The sequence below is a fragment of the Carassius gibelio genome, chromosome B16, assembly GCF_023724105.1.
Source record: "Carassius gibelio isolate Cgi1373 ecotype wild population from Czech Republic chromosome B16, carGib1.2-hapl.c, whole genome shotgun sequence".
Classification (NCBI taxonomy): Eukaryota; Metazoa; Chordata; class Actinopteri; order Cypriniformes; family Cyprinidae; genus Carassius; species Carassius gibelio.
This window is the reverse complement of record NC_068411.1, coordinates 28,866,067-28,887,336: the sequence shown is the minus strand read 5'-3', so window position 1 is coordinate 28,887,336 and position 21,270 is coordinate 28,866,067. Positions and strand designations below refer to the sequence as shown.

Below are 21,270 nucleotides of genomic sequence, written 5' to 3'. Positions count from 1 at the left end.
TTCCGGGAGAAGTGCCTCAGGACCCATATAAGGAAATTCCGCTCCATCTAACGTCACACAGAGCCATACTCGAAAAAAACTTTCCGAAACTTGTGACAAACCTGAAGGAGTATTTTGGGAACAAAAATACTCCTTCAAACGTACAACTTAATTTTTGAAACTTTGTCCATGTTTAGCATGGGAATCCATCTCTTTAACGGTGTAAAAAACTCAGTATGCATGAAATAGCATTTCACCCCCCCTTTAATGATCAAATTGGTTGAACATGAAGCGTTTTGCTTCACAAGATGTTAGTAGATAGACTGGAGTTATGTGGATTACTTGTGGATTATTGTGACGTTTTTTATATTAGCTGTTTGGACTCTCATTCTGACGGCACCCATTCAACAACATACCATACCTTGAAACATATGGCATTACAGATGGTATCAGGTACGCAGTGCCTCAGTCCTAAACAGCTCTGTCAGACTAACCAGAAGCACATGTGAGGAAATCATCGGATGGTGTATAAATGACCTCCGTGAAGCTCTTTGAGACACAGACTACAAGCACAAACGCAGAGACTCCCACAGCACATGAAATCAATGCGGCTTCCATTACCAGAAAACACTAATGACACTTCAGTGATGTAGAGAGACGAGGACAATGAATAATGTATAGACGTTTCATGTGCAACATCAGAGAGAGCACCATTAACTTCCCGTGCTGTCTTAAAACAGGCCACATTTTAGGATTTAGATTAAGGGGGATAAAAAACAAAACGACCGTATAACCTTGGATCTTTGGATTAACATGTTAGGTTTGTTTACTCAAGCCAAATCAGGTAACAAATCAAGTATCTTAGCATGCAAAGCCTGACTGAAGGAACACAGTGCCATCTAGTGGTTCGTGCATGTCAGCACTTCACCTGAAACAAAATAAAAGCTGCTCATGTAAATACAACATTACTATATTATTATATATATCATTCAAAAGAACGACCACATTACAGTATTTCCATCTAATGCCACCAGTGTGTAATTTATGCATGCATATGCACTTAAATCTTCTGTTAAAATTGAAGTTTTGCAGCACTTCACATCAGGAATCACTGCAAACGTAAACACAGTCTAGGCGGATTATCCAACCCTCATTTAATTAATGCAATTAAGCTTTGCTCTCCCCACATGCCTGCTTATCTGCTGCTGTCAGAGCCCAAACTGTAAATTAATTAACTACCTCGATCTGCTTAGTTCATAACGGCAGTGTGAACATGCATCAGTGCAACAGCAATCACTACAGGAGTAAGAGTCTTTAAATGGGTCATTCCCTCTGTCATTTTTTTAAATAATGGAAATATATATAAAAAAAATCAATATACTTTTAAGTGAAAATTGGGTTTTTTGAAAAAGAAATAGTTTTTTTTTTATGTACTAGATGATGCACAGATGCCTTAAACCGGTGATTTATTTTATATATTTTCTTTCTATAATCTAAACGTATAAAGAAAATGTTTAAAATGGTAAATTTATAGGTTCATCCTGTATGCATAGTATTTTTTTCCATTCTCAGCTTTTGCAAGGTTGTCCTTGCTTATAACACCTGAAAGAGCTATTCAAAAAATAATAATAATAATAAAAATAATTAATAATAAATAAAATAAAATACATGCATACAATACATATATTAAAATTAAGAGGCAAATAACAAAAAACTCAATATTAAATAGTTACATTTATTAATTTAAAAAATCAGAATAAACAAATGATTTACAGTCAAGTTTGTGCTAGAAGAACAGAAGGCTGTCTGAGTTTCTGTGATGTTGTGAGAGATCATACAGCCCGCAGCTCCATCTTGCTCATTACGATTATAATGAGTCCCATCATAAATCCCAAAAACCCCACAAGAATTCCGATCACAAGCACCGCTGTCTCCACCTCCTGAGAGTCTTCTGGCACCTCCACCTCTGTGAACACAGACAACAGCACATCACCAACACTAAACAGCATCCAAACATCTCAAATATACAGCAAAAGATTCATATTAGACATAAAACACAACAACATACGTTCTAGCATCCTTTTACTCCACAATTCATGTTTGTGCATTATTGTCCATGTATAAAGTCTGTTTATTTTTATCGACTACCAATGAAGCATTAAATTAAAAAAATAGTGAAATCTTTTATTAAATATCATGCAAATGTAAAGTCATTACGGGGGTCTTTTTAATACTACATTCGGGTCTTAAAATGTCCTTTTAGTTAAATAATAATAATAAAATAATATAAAAACAAAAAAATTAGCATGCTTTTAGTTCTTATTGATGAATTTTTGACTCATGTTTTTGTTCTTATTGCTCAGAAGTGTGTAAATAATAACAATAATATGGATTGTAGTATTCCTTTGCTTCACAAAATTGTCTTACGTGAAACTGTATATTATCGATATATTTTATTGAATACTTCTGAAGCAATGATTTATATTTAATAATAAATAAGTAAAATTTTTGATTAAATATAAAGGCATCAATAACGCATTTTTAACTCATTTGGGTGTTAATGTTCTGTTAATTAAAAGACAAAAAACACTACTACTACTACTAATTTATTATATTAAAAAAGGTATGAAAGTATTATAATTATTATTTTATTATTATTATTATTATTATTATGAGTATAAGTTTTAGTATTTAGTAAAGAATTTTGAAAACATTACAAACAGAAAGAAAAAAAAACATTAAATATTAGTTCTTAATGATTAATTTTTGACTTGATTCCTTTGTTCCCGCTGCACAGAAATACTAATAAAAAATTCACAAACTTTCCTTTAAAAAGTCAATTTCATTGGGTTAAAAAAGGAACAGACTGTGGAAAATTCTCACACACTAAGATCATAGTTGAAAGCGGTTGGAAATCTTTACCCAACATCTGATTTTCCCACAAAGGAGAAGTGCTCACCCCAGAACCTGGTGATGTCCCGCTCCAGTCCTCTGTGTCGCACGCTGCAGGTGTAGATGTCTCCCCGCTCAGGACGGAAGTTCAGGTAGGAGAACAGGCGAAAGCTGAAGTCTGGGTTGGAGTAATACTGCGTCTCACTGACGTCCTGCTCACTCACCGGCTCACCGTTTTTCGTCCAGGAGATGTTCACCGGCGGCGGGTGGAAGCCAGTCACTGAGCAGACGAGGGTGTTTTCAACACCAAGCTTCACGTCGCTCTTGGAGTACAGCTGTGTGGAAGGAGGAACTGTGGACAGATATAGGTGAGATATGAAATAACACTGCTTAAAACTTAAAGCACAGTTTGTGTGTTTGAGCTTAGGACGAGACTATCTGTAGCTACGTTTCCATCCAAAGTTACGAATGAAGCTTTTGTGCAAAATTGGAATATTGGATAAAACATTTGCGAATAAAGCACTGTTTCCACACAGTGAGTTGATGCATATATAATAATTTTGATATATAGTAAATTATGAGCTTCAGAGTGTACAGATGAAATGTGTTGTTTTGTCCAGTTTCATGCTGTCCCAACATTATTTGGTAAAAGTGTTTCCACCATAGTTTGTGTGCATGTTGTCTAACTGGATTAGACATTTATCCTACTTAGTTGAGCGCATATGTTTTTATGCATTTTTTAGGATGTATGCACATCCTGGCATTTTCATCCAGCGTTTTTTATGTTATATCCCAAATGTGCATAAAAATAGGTGTGTGGAAACAGCTTGTCTGGCCGACCAATGGCAGACAAGAGTCTGGTCCTGCGACTTATAGTCAGGTGTGACTTATTTATCAAAATTAATTTGACATGAACCAAGAGAAATGAACTAAGAGACATGAACCAAGAGAAAACATTACCGTCTCCAGCCACCAGAGGGCGCTCCATGCTACTCAGTTCTCCTGTAGTCTACACTGAAGACAGAGCGCTCTCTCGTGGCTGGAGACGGAAATGTTTTCTCTTGGTTCTTGGTTCTAAATAAATGCGACTTATAGTCCAGTGCGACTTACGTTTTTTTCCTCGTCATGACGTATTTTTGGACTGATGCAACTTATATTCAGGTGCGACTTATAGTCCGAAAAATACAGTATATTGATTGACTGACTCAAGCAACTTATTATGAGAGTATTAATCTTTTCCATTCCAAAAAAAAAAAAATAATAATAAATAGTAGATTTAAGAAAATATGAAGAAAAATGGGTTTTAAATACATCATGATTTTAAATGACAACTGAGAAGTGTTATTTTAGTATTTATATAATATTATAGTTTTATGAATATTTTGAATTGGCTTATTTCTATACTTTCACTTTTTCATTTTTAGTGTCTTTTTTTCTTCTTTTAATTGTATTTTAAAATGAATTTATTTTACTATTTAGGGTCAATTAAGGTTAATTTATTTTCCTTTTTATTGTGTGTAATTCTAATGGTGATTTAATTCAATGATGAGTCTTATTAAAAACACACTACAACAAATACTATTATGTATAAAAAAATACATTTAAATATTTTTATATTGCTGTAATAAAATATAATAAAATTAACTGAAAAAAGTAATGATTTTACAGACAAATTAGCAGTTATTTTATATATGTATTATAGTTTCTATTTAATGAGAAATTAAGAGCAAAGTTTGCTTAATTATGAAAATATTTATTATTAATAATATTATAATAATAACTGTATATATATTATATGTACATATATAGTATTATAAGTCTCTATTATTTATATAACTTTATTGCTTTTATCTTTGCATCTTTTTTACTTTTCATGCGGTTGTGTGCTTTTTATTAGATTCTTTTTATAGTAAATATTACTATGTATGGTTAACTTATTTATGTTTTAGCTTTAGGGTTAACTAAAATAAATTTTTGCAATAGATATAAGTAATAAGAATTTTAGGGCAAGATGTGCTTAGTTGTTATATAAATCATCAGAATACAAAACAGCCATAAAATAGGTGACATTTTCTGTTGATTTTGAGATAAAAGTTGCCTTAAACATGTTTTGATAGGCTTATTTAAAAAAACCAGAAATATATACACACTAATGCATTAAATAATTGAATCCAGATTTTACTCATTAGGATTTCTATTCATATGGAGAGTTTACCGATGGATTCGGGGGGATTTTTCTCTCCTGTGATGCAGCGGGGAATATTGTAGAAGCAGGTGCCGATGGAGAGGTGCGCTAGAGAAGGCAGATTGCGGTCGAGGGTCCAGTCGCCTGCGAACTCCGGCAAACGCTGCTTTGCTGTGTAATCATTAGGGTCGACGTGCCAGAGCTCCTCTCCGTCAAACTCCAGCTCAAAACCAGCGTCCATCATCTCTATATGACAGTATGTCAGCTGACGCATTGAATGCTTCACACCTGAGAGAGAAAACCATCAACATTCAGGATTACAAACAATAAACACAACGTCAACAACTCATATTTCAGTCCAGCAGGCTTTAAAAGAAGTTCTAGGAAGATGAAATCATTACCTTGAGCTCTTGAAAAACTCCAAAAACAGCCAAACGTGCAAAAGAGAGGGAACAAGCGCCACATTTCAAGGCCATCAGCCGAATGCCACGAATGGGGCATTTACTGGTAATATTTACTTCCTCATCCCAAGTCATTATTGTGCACAATATGATTTCCTCATGCCTGAGAGAGAAACTGGAGCACTGGATTCCACCAGCTAATCAGGTTTCACTTCTTTTGTGATGCATGAAGCCACTGTATTGTTTCTGTAATAACCACAGTGCACTGAACAACAGGATCAATGATAATAGAAACACATGGTGTCCAATTCATTTAGAACATGCTCGGACCAAGATCTGTTAAGAACCAGTAAATCAAATGACATTATTACTAGTCTTTTACATGATCAGTAAACCGATCAACACATCATTCAATGATTGGTTCCAGCTGATGATGACAGGAATGTAAAAGGTAAATATATAGTTGAACATAAAAAAAAATAAAATAAAAAAATAAATAAATTATATATATATATATACACACACACATAATATACATACATACATACATACATATACACACACATACACGTACACACATTATTATTTATTTATTTATTTTTAATTTTTTTTTTTTATAAATTATTATTAATAAAGGGATAATGATAATTTTATCTTAATTTTTAAAATATTATATTGTTGGGGGAAAAAAACATGGGAAGTCCTTAAAGCTTGGTTTAGAAGCTCTTCTTATTAAATTTGATAGGATAGTTGGCGGATGGATTAGTTATGTAAATTGCCATAGAGATATTTTACAGCACAAATTTCCAAAAAATCCATAAAAAAAATTAAAATAAAATAAAAATCCCTTGATATTGAAATGTTACATGAGTGTAGGAACCTTGCGCTCATAAAACACCAGCATTCAGATCTTCTTCATGTCCTTGTGCTAAACCGAAAGCACTCGTGCTGTTTTTTAAGTTCACTTGTAAACACTCACATTGTTCAACCAAGTATATCCTGTTTTGTAATGCTACTGAGCTGCACCAACAAACCAAGAAATAAAATATGAAATAAAACATTGAAACACCACTTCACACCATTCACTTGTTGTATTTGTATTTCCATCCAAATAAAAACCAACGTATAATCCAGAGCGCATAAACTCTTTATAATACTGCAGATATGGAGTATTAAGTCTGCCATGTGTCTTACATATTCAAAAAAGAATTTTCACGAAAAGAGAGAGGTTAGAGCAATGCAAATAAATACAACCGAGAACGCAGCATGGTATTATGGACTCTATATACAAGAAATAAATGACAGTCTATTGCTTAAATGTGATTCCTTTAGTCTCATCTACAACCAGATCTCTCAAGTTAACATTCAACTTAAATAACTAATTCAAACCACTCAATCTAGCAGCGTTTCTCTATGTATGCTCATTAAATCTCCTCCAGTCCGGTGAGGCGTTATTATGGCTGATATTTTCAATGCATATGATCACTACAATTTTAACAGATGCCTAATCAGAAAGATTTATGACAAAAAGTGTCATTAAACATGGATTCAGTCAAATCCATTTCTTACAGATCAACGCAATAGCAAAATGAAACTAGAGAGCATATTGCGAAGCCACATGGAAAGTTACTGAACTATTCAGAATGATATCATACGTACATAACAAATCCCAAAACAGTCCAGTGCATCACAGCATGGAAGCCTAAACGTTTGAAAGCAGATGCAAATGCAAAGTAGTTCTTAATTTTCATTCTCTAATTTCCCCTTTGAAGGTCCTTCATACAAGTTTTGGTTGATTTAAATACTAGTCCTGATCTTTAAAGCAATGCAAAAAGAAGCAAGAAATGTTTCAAGACTTAACTAAATGGTCAAAATGGATGCAAAACAAAACAATAAGCTATTCAGTCAACAAAGAAAAGTAGTTATGATTACACACTCTTTCCCATTATGGGCATCTTGGTAAAAGTCTTCTTTATAAAAGAAAAAAAATGATAGTATATACATTTTTTACACTGAAGTAAACAGAGTTCCTGGATTCAGGAGGCACTGTGAATGCGCCCCAGAGAGCCCGCTTCCTGTGCCTTCCCAGAGTCCTCTTCACCTGGAGTCATCTTCACTGGTGTCAGATGAGGATGAGGAGGAGGACGATGAGGAAGAGTCTGAGCTGGAGCTGCTGGCGCTGAGACGTGACGCCATGGCCTGAGGCTCCGAGCCGCTGGGCTTCTCCACTGGAAGATAAAAACCAAACCGGTTTACACTCATGAAGGAAACTGGTTTTGCGGGTGTCACTCAGCAGGGCTCAACAGTCTTGGTTGGGATGGTTGGCCAGATAAAAGACAACAATGGCAGATATTTTTGAAGACTGGAAGTAGGTTTTGTATTTTTAAAATGACTACAAACAAATAACTTGTTCTCAAAAGGTTAAATACTTTTCATAAAGGGTTAAGAATACAAGAGATGAAAACCTAGCTTTTTTTTTTGCTAGAATTTTATATAAATCCTTACCGGATGTATACAATCTGTCTGCACTTGAGAGTAATTTAATATTACTTCAATATTCAGTATTATACTGGAGCATTTGTAAGGCTACATGATTTGGGAAAGAACAAAATTTAACAGCAATTAAAAAAAACAAAACAACAACTATGATTTAAAAAGTGATTTGAAAACAGGTCTATATCAATATGACTATAATAATTACTTATTATTTTTGTTGTTGTTATTAGCAAATAACTTCTAAAACTGGTTTAAAATAAATAATTAAACCAAGAAATATGACTACTGCGATACAATTAACAAAAAAAGTATTAAAAAGTATTTAATAATAATAAATACTTTTAATATTTTCTTTAATGTAGTTTCTCATTTTTAATACAATTAAAATATTATATTTTTCCAAATAAGTTATTTAATAATAGTAATAAATATTTTGTACTATTTCTTTCTTAATACTATTAAAATACATTTTTCCTAATAATTTGTTTAATAATAGTAATAATTATTTTTCACTATTTCTTATTTTTAATACAATTAAAATATTCATTGTTTTAATGTACTTAATAATAATAAAAATTTATAATTTATGTTACAATACAGCTGTAGCATTACAATACTTATATTTATCGCGGTCTAAATTTTTTCATTTTCAAACGTTAAACCATCAAGCTTTTTTGTTTTGTTGTAAAACCACAGGACGCCCTTAAAGCCTTTTCTTTTGTTGACGACAGCTGGTTTAGAAGCACTTCTCATTACAGAGAAATATGGTTGCTGCATGTTTCGTTCCCAAATTGCACGTTTGTATGGCGTGGCATTAACTAGAAACCAAGCCGCTCTCAGCTGTTGAAAAACACCATAATCACAAAACCATAATCATCACGATTTTGGTTTTATTTTGATTAATCATGCAGCCCTGAGTATCTTGCAGCATGTCTGTTGCATTCCCCCCTTCTTTCTAATAGTTACTGAGCATAAGATCTCATCTGTACTGTTTTCACCTGTGCTCGCTCTGTGGTTGTGTGCTTGTTCAGCATCAGCTCTATACACAATATAAATGGATCCCATAAAGGCAACACTGGCCTTACACCAGCCTCGGGCCATCAGACCAGACTCATTGTTGAGTCCTGAACACAGAGACATAATAGAGCAATCTGAAGAGTGCTCTCAGCCCTACCTTTAGGTTTCTGGGGTTTCTTGACAGAGTTCAGCTGTCCGCTCACATCCTGTAACCTCCTCTCCAGTTCCCTCTTCTTCTCCAGAGCCAGTTCCTCTCGGCTCTTCCCACCTCCTCCCTTCTTCACCACTGCACACAGGACAGATCTAGATTACACTTGAAATAATTCTAGCTAAAACATGCATTATAACTACTGTTGATTTAGGTAACACTTTAGAATAGGTAACACCTACAGTATTAGTTGTTTATTAGAATGCATATTACTAGAATATTAGCCATGTATTAGTGCTAATTAAGAACATATTAACGCCTTATTCTACATCCCTAATCTTACCCAATACCTAAACCTAACAACTACCTTACTAACTATTAATAAGCAGCAAATTAAGAATTTATTTATCATAATTTTTTTTTTGATGGTCGATGCCATATTGTACACTATTATGTATATATTAGCACTGTTAAACGATTAATCATGATTAATCGCATCCAAAACCATTTTTGTTTACATAATACATCTATGTGTGCGGAGTATATTTATTCTGTATAAATACGCACACATTTCAGAAAAAAAATGTATTTAAACAATTAAACAGTTTAGATTATTTGCATATAAATGTAGACATACAAATACATGTAAATATCTTCAGAATATATGCTCTATATGTGTGTGTATTATAATATATGTTACATAAACATAATAAATACACAGAACACACATTTTATGCAAACAAAAACCTTTTTTTGTATGCAATAAATCTTAATTAATCGTTTGACAGCAAAAATAAAGTAAAACGTAAATTAAAAGTATATTTACTTTGCATTATATTTACTTAATTACAAATAAATTGTAAATATATAAAATGTGTGTGTGTGTGTGTGTGGGCATGTTTTTGTGACATATCAGGACACAACTCTGTATAATGAGATGGGTATGACACAGGTATTACAAGGAGAGGGTGACTTATGAGGACATAACCCATGTCCCCATTTTTCAAAACTTTTATAAATCATACAGAATGAGGTTTTTTTGAGAAAGTAAAAATGCACAAAGTTTCCTGTGAGGGTTAGGTTTAGGTGTAGGGTTAGTGAAGTGCGATAGAATATACAGTTTGTACAGTATAAAAACCATTACGCCTATGGGATGAACCCACTTTTCACAAAAACAAACATGTGTGTGTGTGTCGCCATGACATGTAGATATTTTCCAGCATTCTCATCTGACTGGGATGTCATAGGTTATAGCATTAACTCTCTGCTCACCGTACGGATTGTGGGGCTTCTTGCGCAGAACTGTCATCACATATCGCTTCAGCTCACGCAGCGTGGACGGCTTCAGCGTTTCAAAATCGATTTCGATCTCCTCGGGGTTGGTGTCGTGCAGCGAGGGCTCCCGTGACTGGATGATGTGCACCACGCGGCCCAGTTTCTCCCCGGGCAGCTTGTTGATGTCCAGACTGAGCTGCCGCTTGTCATCGTAACTCATGGGAAGACCGTCCTCTTCCTCCTCCGAGTCGTAGTGCGGTAAGGAGACGGCAGCAGCCGCCGCAAAACAAGGTGAGGATGATTTCTTTGTGTTCCTGCCAGAGTAAATCAAATAAGAGAGACTTGCAATGCTGAACAGAGGGAGGGTGAAGCTACTGGTTAAAGTGAAGATATCTTATATAGATCTTAACTAAATGCTTCTATGGTACTTCAACATCTCAGGTTATTGTGTTGAATCAGTCTACTGAATTAATCCAACAACTCCCAAACTGAATAGGTCAGAATCAGAGTGAAAAACTGGTTGTTTATAATATTTGGCTAAAATATTTTTTGTTTCAGATAAATGATAGTTTAGAAAATGAAATGCATAGACAATGGTACATTGTATTAAAATTTGTATATTTTAATATATTTGAAATTTATTTTATTTTAAATATTTCTATTAGGGCTGCACGTTCTCAAGTTTTTCATTAACCGTTAACCGAGGCCCTTAGCGGTTAATAGTCGGTTAACCATAGTGTGCCATAGTAACCATAACCATAGTAATTTCCGGACATTGGCCGAAAAAAAAAGGAATGTCCGACAAAATGTAATCTCTCCGGTCAAATTGTCCTATTAAAACTGCCTAATAATGCCGCCCATTAACACAATCTGAATTTGAGAATAAGCCTAAAATGTATAAGGCAAAAGGTAACAAGCAGACTCCGCGGCCGCCTCGCTAAGGCTATGACTATGACTATGTTTGACACGTACAATATTTGAAAATCGATAATTATTTATTTATTTATTTAAATTACATTTATATCTGAATTTATGTCAACCTATAGACTTTCAAATATCAAAATGTCATGAATTAATATGTATTTTTGTACAAAATGACATATAAACATATTTTCCTATTATACTTTGCCTGGAAACGCTTCCAACAAGGCGTCGGTTCTATTTCTAGCATGCACGCGTCGAGCCGCGCCTGAGCCGCGCGTCTCACGCAGGCAGTCGGCAAGCTCTAACCTGTTAACATGGGAACCGAATTAAAAACAGACACGCCACGCAGCTGAGATGCTTTCGCCCATCGCCACGCATCCAGTGTGTCCTGACCGGCCTAATGATGCCCGGGTGTTGGCTGTTGAGATTACAACAACGAGGTTGTACTTGAAGTATATCTAAGCACTGTATTGCAATACTTGCATTTTGCCCCGTCACTCGTATTAGCCCGCTTCATATTAGAAAAATGACTTCTTCTTGTGGACATTACAAATGTCTGGGAGCGCTCTGGCGGTCTCTGGTGGTGCAAAAATGTATTACAACTAAATTCAATGCACGCCATTGACGTCACTTAACCGAGCAAAATGTTTCACTCGGTTACACGATTTTTAACGGTTAATCGGTTAACCGGTTAACCATGGACACCCCTAATTTCTATACAACTTTATTTTTGTATCAGTTTTAATAAATTTTGTACTTAAACTTATTTCAGTTAGTTGACGAGGCAACATTTCTCATTTCTTAGATTTATTTTTTTTTCATCGAATATCTATTTTTGTATTGTATTTCAGATTTATTTTGATTTTATTCTTAGTTTAGTTACAACACTAGTTTGGCTAAGTTCTTTAGGGCTTATATTAGCTACTCCACTCCCAACAAGAACAAGTGAAGTGAAAAATACGAACTTGTTCTTGCTGCTTTTGTTCGCGGGGCCTTTCTTGCTCTGTGTGGATGACAGTGAAGCACGGCTGGATTTGCTTTTAGGCAGTTTGGCAGGCTTGTCCCGCTCATCACTCATCACACTTCGACTTCCTCTGCGTTTCTCTGGCTTCTTTTTCTTCTTCTTGTCTTTCTTTTTCTCTCGTTTCCTTTTGGGTTTGACAATCGGGCCGGAGGAGAGGGCTGCCAGCTGCTCATGTACCGCTCTGAGCTAAAACACAGGCATATTCTATGTGTGAATGGATGAATCGTGCACAGTAAGACTAGAGAGATTTATCAAAGAAAAAGGGTCTTTGATTTTGTGTTCATGTATGAAGTAGGGAGTAACAGGAAGGTCTGTGTACCTGAGTACACACCTGGTCCTGCAGCTGGGCCAGGCGTTGAGCTCTCTCCTCCTCGCTGTCTGAGCTCGGGCTGCTGTCGCTGCTCGGCTCGCTGTCGCTGCTCGGCTCGCTCTCCGACGAGGAGGAAGAGGACGAGGAAGAGGAGGATGAAGAGGAGGAGTGGTGCATTCCCAGCATGCCCATATTCCGACCTAATGGAATTGGAGACAATTCCTCCTCTGAAACCTCGTCAGGCATCTTCGCGAAGCGGAACTCAAACACGTCCTGTGGAAAGTGAAAAATATTACATCTGTAGAATGACACTTCGAAAAAAAAGAAAAAATACAATACAAATATTTTTATTATCTAATTACTGTATATCTTTTTTTATTTATAGATTTGGCTTTATTTAAATTTATTTTACAATTATTTGACTAGGCAGCTAATATCATAATATTTTTTTCCAGTAAATTTTTATTTTATTTTATTAAAATTATTTAAAATTTAAAACGTAAAACTAACTGATATTATCCAGAATCTTAAAATGTTAAAATTCTTAATTATTCTTAATTATAAAAAATAAAAAAAATAAAAAAACATTTTAAATTGTATATATATATATATATATATATATATATATATATTAGGGTGCACAACTACTGATTTCTACTAGTCGAATTAAAAAAAAAAAATACTCACTACTTGTGGTTCATGCTATTGTAAATGAAAAGACATTAAATTGTATTTTTTTTTTTTTTTATCAATAAACGCTTATTAATTCATAGCCGTATGCAACAATTGCATTTTTGAAGTCATTATCCGTGCCATTCCGAATATGTAATTCGGCTTCAGAAACACCCCTAATTTTACATTACATATTTAAATTTTACATGCAACATAGATAAGGTCAAAGAAAGTAACAGCTACACGCAAATAGATAGTAATACTGATAAATATATAGTATACGATAAAAAAAGGATAATAAAAATAACTGACATTAAAAAAAACACATTACTTTTTTTATTATTATTTAAATTTAAGCAGAATTAAGCATTTCTATATAGGTGTATGTTTATATAAAACAGCAGATGCAGTTGAGTTCATGTACCTGCAGTTTTCGTGCCATGGCAACCACGTCATGATCAGGTGGGTTGTACTTGTAGCAGTTAGAGAACATGAGTCTGACATCAGCGCTAAACTGCTGGGCGTCTCTGTACTCACGCTCATCCATCTTCCTCTGAAGAACACAAAGCACAGGCACAGTTTTACCTCAGATTACTTTAGTGTCAAGTCAAGTCACCTTTATTTATAAAGTGCTTTTAAAAATACAGATTGTGTCAAAGCAACGTTACAGTTTAAAATAAGAAAAATAGTGTGTCAGTGATGTCATCATCCAGCTTAGTTTAGTTTAAATATTATCTTTGCAATCAAGTCGACGATGTTGCTGGATGTTAAATTTCCCTAACTAAGCAAGCCAAAACTCCATCGGTGACATAATGGAGAAAAGAAACCTGGGAGAAACCAGGCTCAGTTGGGGAACCAGGTCTCCTCTGGCCAGACCAAACCAGTAGTTCAATTCCAGGCTGCAGCAAAGTCAGATTGTGCAGAGGACTTTTCCAGAGTCATAAAACTGCAGCAGAACCATGAATACATGACCATCCAAACAGCACCAGTACTGTGTGTGTAGTTCATGTGAGTCACCTTGATGGTGCTGAGGTCCATGGGGTGTTTGATGATGTCGTGGTAGTCGTGCAGGCCCAGTGTTGATATGTCCACAGGTTTGTAGAAGGGCCAGGCATACGCTGCGTGTTTTTTGCACAGCAGTTCTTTAAGGACGCCGCTGCAGTAGCGAAGCTGCTTGCTTAGTTTTCCCCGCCGCTGATGGGGCCTCACTGAGTCGGGCAGGTCCTTACGGGGAGGTTTGATTGGACGACGAGACAGCGGTCGCCCCAAGACGGGCTGGAGGTTTGTGGGCTCATTCACACCCATGCTGGGTGAACAATCCACGGGCACTGAGGAGAGCGAGTGGGGCATCTCTCCGGCCGATCCGTGACCTTTCCCCATGCCTCCCTTCACGGGGAAGCCGAGTGTGGTGGGAGTGGTGGTGTCGGCTTTACGCTTCACTCCCTTCTTCTGCAGAGAGGACAGAGACATAAGGCTTTCAGTTAGAGGTAGTTATAACTACATAGTCAACTGAACCTACCACTAGCTGGAAATGTTTGAAGAAGGCAACATTTTATAGTGAATAATTCATTAAATTTCAGTCTGCTCCGCACACATTTCTACCAAAAAGCTTCAGAAGACTTGGAGTAGTGCCCACAAGTAGCATAGACTAAGTGCAGTATAATATGCAAGTGCATTAAATACTGATCATATATATATGTTAATTAAACTAGTTAATTCATTAAATAAATAGAAATATATAACACATCAAATTCATATTATATACACAATACATAATTATTTATTACATATACAACACCCAACATTGTGATTTTTTTTTTGATAAAAAATACAGTAAAAACAGTAATACTGTGAAATCTTTTATTTTAATTTAAGATAACCATTTTCTATTTGAATGCGTTTTTCTTTTTTTCTTTACTTTTATACATTAAAGCAAATTACAAACAATGAATTAAAACATTCCTTGACAGCAGCAGTGACTCAAAGAAAAAAAAATACAAATAAGAGGAGCAGAAAGTAAACACATACAAACTTGTCAAATAATACAACGGGGAATAAATCAAGGTTCCTTTTTTGGAGGGTGTGGCTTCATCCAGTTAACTGTTTTGGTTTTTCTTGCACTTAATTAGATTATATACAGTATATACCTCTGGTTTTTACACAAATCCTGGGGTATATCCCTTCAGGCTATAAAAACAGGTGAGTAAAATTTTCCTAATCTCAACCTTTACCCCTCGCCAAAATGTAGATATTTTCAGACATTCCCAAAATGTGAGTGTGATCTTCTATTTTCTCCAACATTTCTGTTTCTGGACTGCTAACACGTTTTGATATCATCAATGGTATTCTAAAAAACGTAGTTTTTGTTTTCCAGTCAAACTCTTTCCAGTTACGATTACTGATGTACATTCTGTACATATGTTTTTTCTTGAATATAATTTCAAATGTCATATTTTCCTGTGATTCAAAGCTAAATGTTAAGCTTTTAAGCAGCATTACTCCAGTCTTCAGAGTTACATGATCCTTCAGAAATCCTATATATGCTGATAAATATGTTGATTTAGTGCTCAGGAAACAAGTTTTTTTTATAATTATACATGTTGAAAACCGTTATTGATTATGGTTGTAATATTTCTGTAGAAATTATGATAGTTTGTGCTTTTTTATTTTATTTATTTAAAAGAACAGCATTTATTTGAAACCACTTCTTTTTAAAACTTTTCTTTTGAGCAATTCAATGCATTCTTGATAAACAAAAATATTCATTTCATTCAGAAAAAAACTGAACAGAAAAAACAAGCAAATAAGTGCATATATTTAATTATTTGTGTGTGTAAAAAAATAATTATATATATATATATATATATATATATATATATATATATATATATATATATATATATATATATATATATATATACAAAAATATATATTAAATATATATATTAAATATACAAAGAAAAAAAAATATAATATAATATAATATGATATGATATGATATGATATGATATGATATAATATAATATAATATAATATAATATAATATAATATAATATAATATAATAGATCAACAAGTAACTCCAGGTGAGCCAGATGATGATGAATGCCCAGCGTCAGGCTCAGCCATGTAAGAGTGATGCTCTGAATCGAGTGTGTATGTACCTTTGCAGTGGGTTGGGTGGGTGGTGGGGTCATCAGCGATGGAGGAGGGCCGCTGTTGCTCAGTAGGGTCTGTGGTGGGGTGGAAAACTGGGAATCTGGAGTGTCGGGTGAGGAAGGAGAGTACGCTGACTGGGACACGGCAGGCACCTGGTGCGCAGATGTAACACTTCCTCCTCCTGGTGGATATAAACATATTTTTTACAAAAGTGGCGAACTGGTTCTGATCGCTTTACATGACAGTTAGGTGAGATCTTCCAGTCTGAATAGGTGGTTCTTGGCCAGAATTAGCTACAAATTATCTAGATTTGAGTCTGAGAGTAATGCAATTTCGATTCTCTGTATGTATGTACTGTACATGTGAAAGATTTGACAATAAAGCAGACTTGACTTGAAATGTGACACTAAAGCCTATATGACTGTGTAACTCACCTTTGCCTCTACGTCCTTTGATTGTTTTTGCTCCTCTGCCTTTAGGGGTAGGAGGAGGCAACTCGATCTCTTCCTGGGGCATCTGGGCAACCTTCTGTAAGAAGACCTTCTCCAGAGACTGTGCCATCAGCACAATGTCGTCTGTAGGCTGAAAGACAATTCACATTATACACTTCTGTAGTAAACCTGAACAGCCCCAACAGTTGCTATGTAAATGTACACTACCATTCAAAAGTTAGGTTTTGGAGGTTTTGGAAATCGGTATGCTCGCCAAGGCTGCATTTATTTGATCAAAATACAGTAAAGTTGTAAAATATTATTATAATAATAAAAAAAAGTAAATCTGAATGTAGTTTCAGCATCATTAATCCAGTCTTCAGTGTCACATGATCCTTCATTCTAATATGCTGCTCAAGAAACATTTCCGATTATTATAAATGTTGAAAACGCAGTTTCATATTTTTTGTGGAAACTATTTATAGTAATTTCAAAAGAACAGCATGTATTATTTATGTAATATTTTGTAGCATTAGAAATATAAATATGAATACATGCATGGTTCTGACATCTGTTTAAACATCATATTTCTAAATGATGCATGTTCTTTATATGTCACCTACAACCATTTAAATCTCTCACATTTAATTTTTGTGCTTAATAACACAGGAATTATATGAAATGACTATGTTTGTGCTCTAACCATTAGGAAATGCCAAAGGAGCACACCTTATTGTAGATGTAGCAGTTGGTGAACATGGTATTGAAGTCGTGCAAGCATTCGCTGGCGCTGCGGTAGTAGTTATTCTCCAGTCGTTTCTTGATTGAGCCCATGTCCATCGGCTGTTTGATGATCTTATGGTAGTCCTGAAGGCAAAACAGGAAATAGTGTCATTGGAGATCATATTATCTGTGCATAAGAATATAATAGGCAAGATCAAGGTTTGTAGATTACTGGTAATATGAGATGCTCTGTCACAAGACAACAACAACATGCTTTAGACTTCCAACTGGAAAGTCTTTGTGCATTAATGCAATACCAAAGAAAAAATAAAAGCAAAGGTTGAAGGTTGTGAAAGTTACAAATTTACTCTTGGAGTCATATTTAGATCCCAATATCACTGCAATTGAACCACACAGGGCGTTACAAACTAAGATACTAAAAGAAAAGTTAACTAAGACCCAGCGTCTAAAAGGGGGTTTTGATATCTTTAATACTTCTTGAGTTACTGGTGGGCAAACTTTGTAAAAGAAAACTTGAAAAGTGCATTTTTTCCATTTTTGAACTGTAGCCATTGGCATATAATACAACCAAGACTGCTGAAGTCAACAGGTTTTACAATAGACATATCAATCTCTCTGTAAAAATAACATAACATTTCTGCCGTCTTTCTAAAATAATTTTGACCCCCCTGTAATTTGTCTCCAAAAAGAATTTCAGGTGAAAATTGACACTCTATAAAATAGTGGATTACTCAGTAATTATACATCCATGACATTTAATATTTAGGCTTTCATAACTACTACTTATGTTTGTCTTTCTAGAGAAAAAATAAGCGAAATCAAAACATTTGATTGACTTGACAATGACAATTCATTTTGCATGCACTTTTCATTCAACACATCATTGCAAAGCAGCTTAACAGAAAAATTATGTTTTTACATTACAATCAAGAGCAGTTCGTCAGTGGTGTGTGACTATAACAAAGTGCATCAAGTCAATCAAGCGTACAGTTATTCTCAGGAAGTAAGCGTTCACTCACAGGTAAGTTGAGTCGGACCGCGTCCACAGGTTCATGGAAGGGCCATGCGAAATGATGGCGCCACAACGCTTTCACCAAGACCTTGTGGAGGAACTGCAGCTGATTGGTGGAGCGTCCCAGTCGGCTGGGGTCTGTCACCGGGGGCTGCTGGGGCGGAGGGGGTCCGGGAAGAGGCACGTGGGGCGGAGGCACATGGGGCAGAGACGGGCTCTCAAAGCCCTCAAAGAGCAGCGAGGGTTTCCGAATACGCTTGCCCGAACTCTGCTCCATCCCACCCAAGACAGACAGCCCTACTCCCACAGAGCTGCTGCAGGAGTCATCAACAAAACACAAAAGATGTAATTTAGTGTTGAGATATACAGATATTGCATTGTTTTGTGTCTGCACAAACCGTGTAATCTACATTAGATACATAAAACATGCATAATCTACAACCAGACTGACATATCGGCTAAGTGAATTAATAATCAAATATTTGGCAATTTTAATGGTATATACCAGTAGTGATAAACTTCATGTCAGTTTCAAAAGCTATTACATATTATGTATTGTGTATAATAAAATAATCTCCATATTTTTTACATGCCAACAATAAACTGCCTCTATTTGATAAAAAATAGAGTAAAGAGTAGAATGTTTAAATATTGTTACAATATATATCAAAACTGTTTTCTTTTTTATTACATTTTAAAATTACAAATTTAATATTTTGAAGAATGTAGATTTTTTTTAAGTTATTCATGTGATTTAAAAAACATCATTTAAAACAAATCTTTAATGTCACATTATGATGGTACCTATCTACTGTCAATTTCGCTAAATTTGGCGCGTTCATTTACTTGCTGATTACAAATATTAATTTATAAAAAAATAAATAAAATACTGACCACAAACCTTTGATTATAGATGCAACTGGTTATATACACACGGATAAAATAAACATGTAAGAAATAAATAGCAATATTTTTAAGTTTGAGTGAAAATATACCAACAGTTTTAACAACAGTTTTATAACATGGTCAGCACAAATGTTGTCAAATGCAGGCATTTATGTTTGAAACTCAAGAACATTGTCCAAAATGTATTAAAATGCATGAGTAATACTGCATCATATCACAACAATTAAAATAATAATCCTTATTTAACTCCATGCTAGCTTTACGGAAAAACAATAACATTCAATATTGAACACTACTGATTTGTTTATCATTCGATTCTTATTCTTCCAATATCACTGTCCTTATTTCAAGTCAACTAATCGTTTACAATGAATAATAACACATGAACTGGATCAGACAATTTAGAAAATAATTACTAACACATTCAGTCAGTAGACAATTTATCTCATGAGGGAAATTGTGCAATAGCAGCAAGACGATATCATCAATGCATGATAAAAGACACTGTAAGAAACACTGTAAGTCTGTCCCGCCTTTGCTCTGTTTGTAAACAAGCGTCCAGTGCATTCAAGCCCAATCAGCACAGGACAGCAGCCACATGAATCATCAACCCCTCCCTATCCCTGCACACACATTTAACAACACAGCTCAAACACAAACATCAACTGCATGCACAAGCACCATCAGACAGATGCAAGCCATGCAAAACGCTGAGATGCATGTAAAGAGCACTAAAACTGTACGACAATGTAAACAGTTTGCACCCAAATAGCACAGTTACTAAATAAAGCAATGTTTTATTGATACGAGATGACACTGTAACCGTGTGAATATCAAGTTAACATAATTACATGCCCGTTTATATCAAAAATTAAGTTTTTACCATGGTGTGTGTGTGTGTGTGTGTGTGTGTGTGTGTGTGTGTGTGTGTGTGTGTATGTGTGTTATAGTGTAACGTTAGCCCTTTAAACGCTGAAGATGGCGGTTGAAAAATGATGCAGTACAGACCCACAACATAGAGATGCTCGCTGCATTCTGTTGTTTTAATAGCTGGAACTCATTTAAAAAGACGTAAGGCTGTTTTAACACGAGTAACATCCCTATTTTGAGGAGGAAAATTAACGTTTCATTCACTTTTGCTCATCCTTTGTGATTAAATAGCCACACAGGATTAGTTTATAGGCTCCGAGGGCACGCCGATAATACCTGTCAAGAGACGGGTTGATGGCCGCCTCCATTCGGATGGATTGGGGTTGTTTTGCGACACGGAATCCTGCGTTTTTGCAGCTGTTTTTTTTATCATTCAACTCCTTGTGCTTGATCTTCCCAGCGCCGTCCAACAAGCAAATGGCGCTTTCAATTTCCGCTCCAGGGTTTTTATATAAGAACGCCACTGACCAATCAGAATTCGTCCCTCCTCCGAAGCTGGTTTCTTATTGGTTTAGGGTCAAGTCCTTCAGCAGCGCTAGAACCGCCTATGTACAAATGTGCTCTGAGAGAATTTATTATATATGATTCACGGTTTCCATCTAGTGATGAATTTGTGAGGAACTAAACGAATCTTTTTAATAATTAAAAACGTTATTTATAATATTTTTATAAAGTTTATGATACAAACCACTACATAATTTATTTAGCATGTTAATTAAGGCCCATAACCCTTAAATTCCTACTGATATCGAAAGCTTTTTCAACCT

General features: G+C 35.1%; 2 protein-coding genes across 4 annotated transcripts; both read right to left on the bottom strand.

Moving 5' to 3' along the window:
• Positions 1–1,694: 1,694 nt before the first annotated feature.
• On the bottom strand, positions 1,695–5,842 carry LOC127975328 (H-2 class II histocompatibility antigen, A-U alpha chain). The gene is made up of 4 exons (XM_052579291.1): positions 5,458–5,842; positions 5,087–5,344; positions 2,939–3,223; positions 1,695–1,945 (listed from the first exon to the last, which is right to left on the bottom strand). The coding sequence occupies exons 1-4, from the start codon at positions 5,555–5,557 to the stop codon at positions 1,812–1,814; spliced, it is 777 nt and encodes a 258-aa protein (XP_052435251.1). The 5' UTR covers positions 5,558–5,842; the 3' UTR covers positions 1,695–1,811.
• Positions 5,843–6,533: 691 nt separating this feature from the next.
• Positions 6,534–20,920, bottom strand: LOC127975327 (bromodomain-containing protein 2). 3 transcript variants are annotated; one of them, XM_052579290.1, is made up of 12 exons: positions 20,780–20,920; positions 18,675–18,981; positions 17,641–17,778; positions 16,915–17,062; positions 16,486–16,661; positions 14,341–14,772; positions 13,748–13,876; positions 12,673–12,924; positions 12,283–12,527; positions 10,391–10,707; positions 9,128–9,256; positions 6,534–7,685 (listed from the first exon to the last, which is right to left on the bottom strand). In XM_052579290.1, exons 1-12 carry the CDS (start codon positions 20,809–20,811, stop codon positions 7,555–7,557), a joined length of 2,436 nt encoding a protein of 811 aa, XP_052435250.1. In that variant the 5' UTR covers positions 20,812–20,920; the 3' UTR covers positions 6,534–7,554. The 3 variants fall into 3 exon arrangements, with proteins under 3 accessions (XP_052435250.1, XP_052435248.1, XP_052435249.1); XM_052579288.1 differs by having other exon boundaries at positions 12,661–12,924; positions 20,780–20,919; XM_052579289.1 differs by having other exon boundaries at positions 12,661–12,924; positions 18,675–18,978; positions 20,780–20,919.
• Between the last annotated feature and the right edge of the window lie 350 nt (positions 20,921–21,270).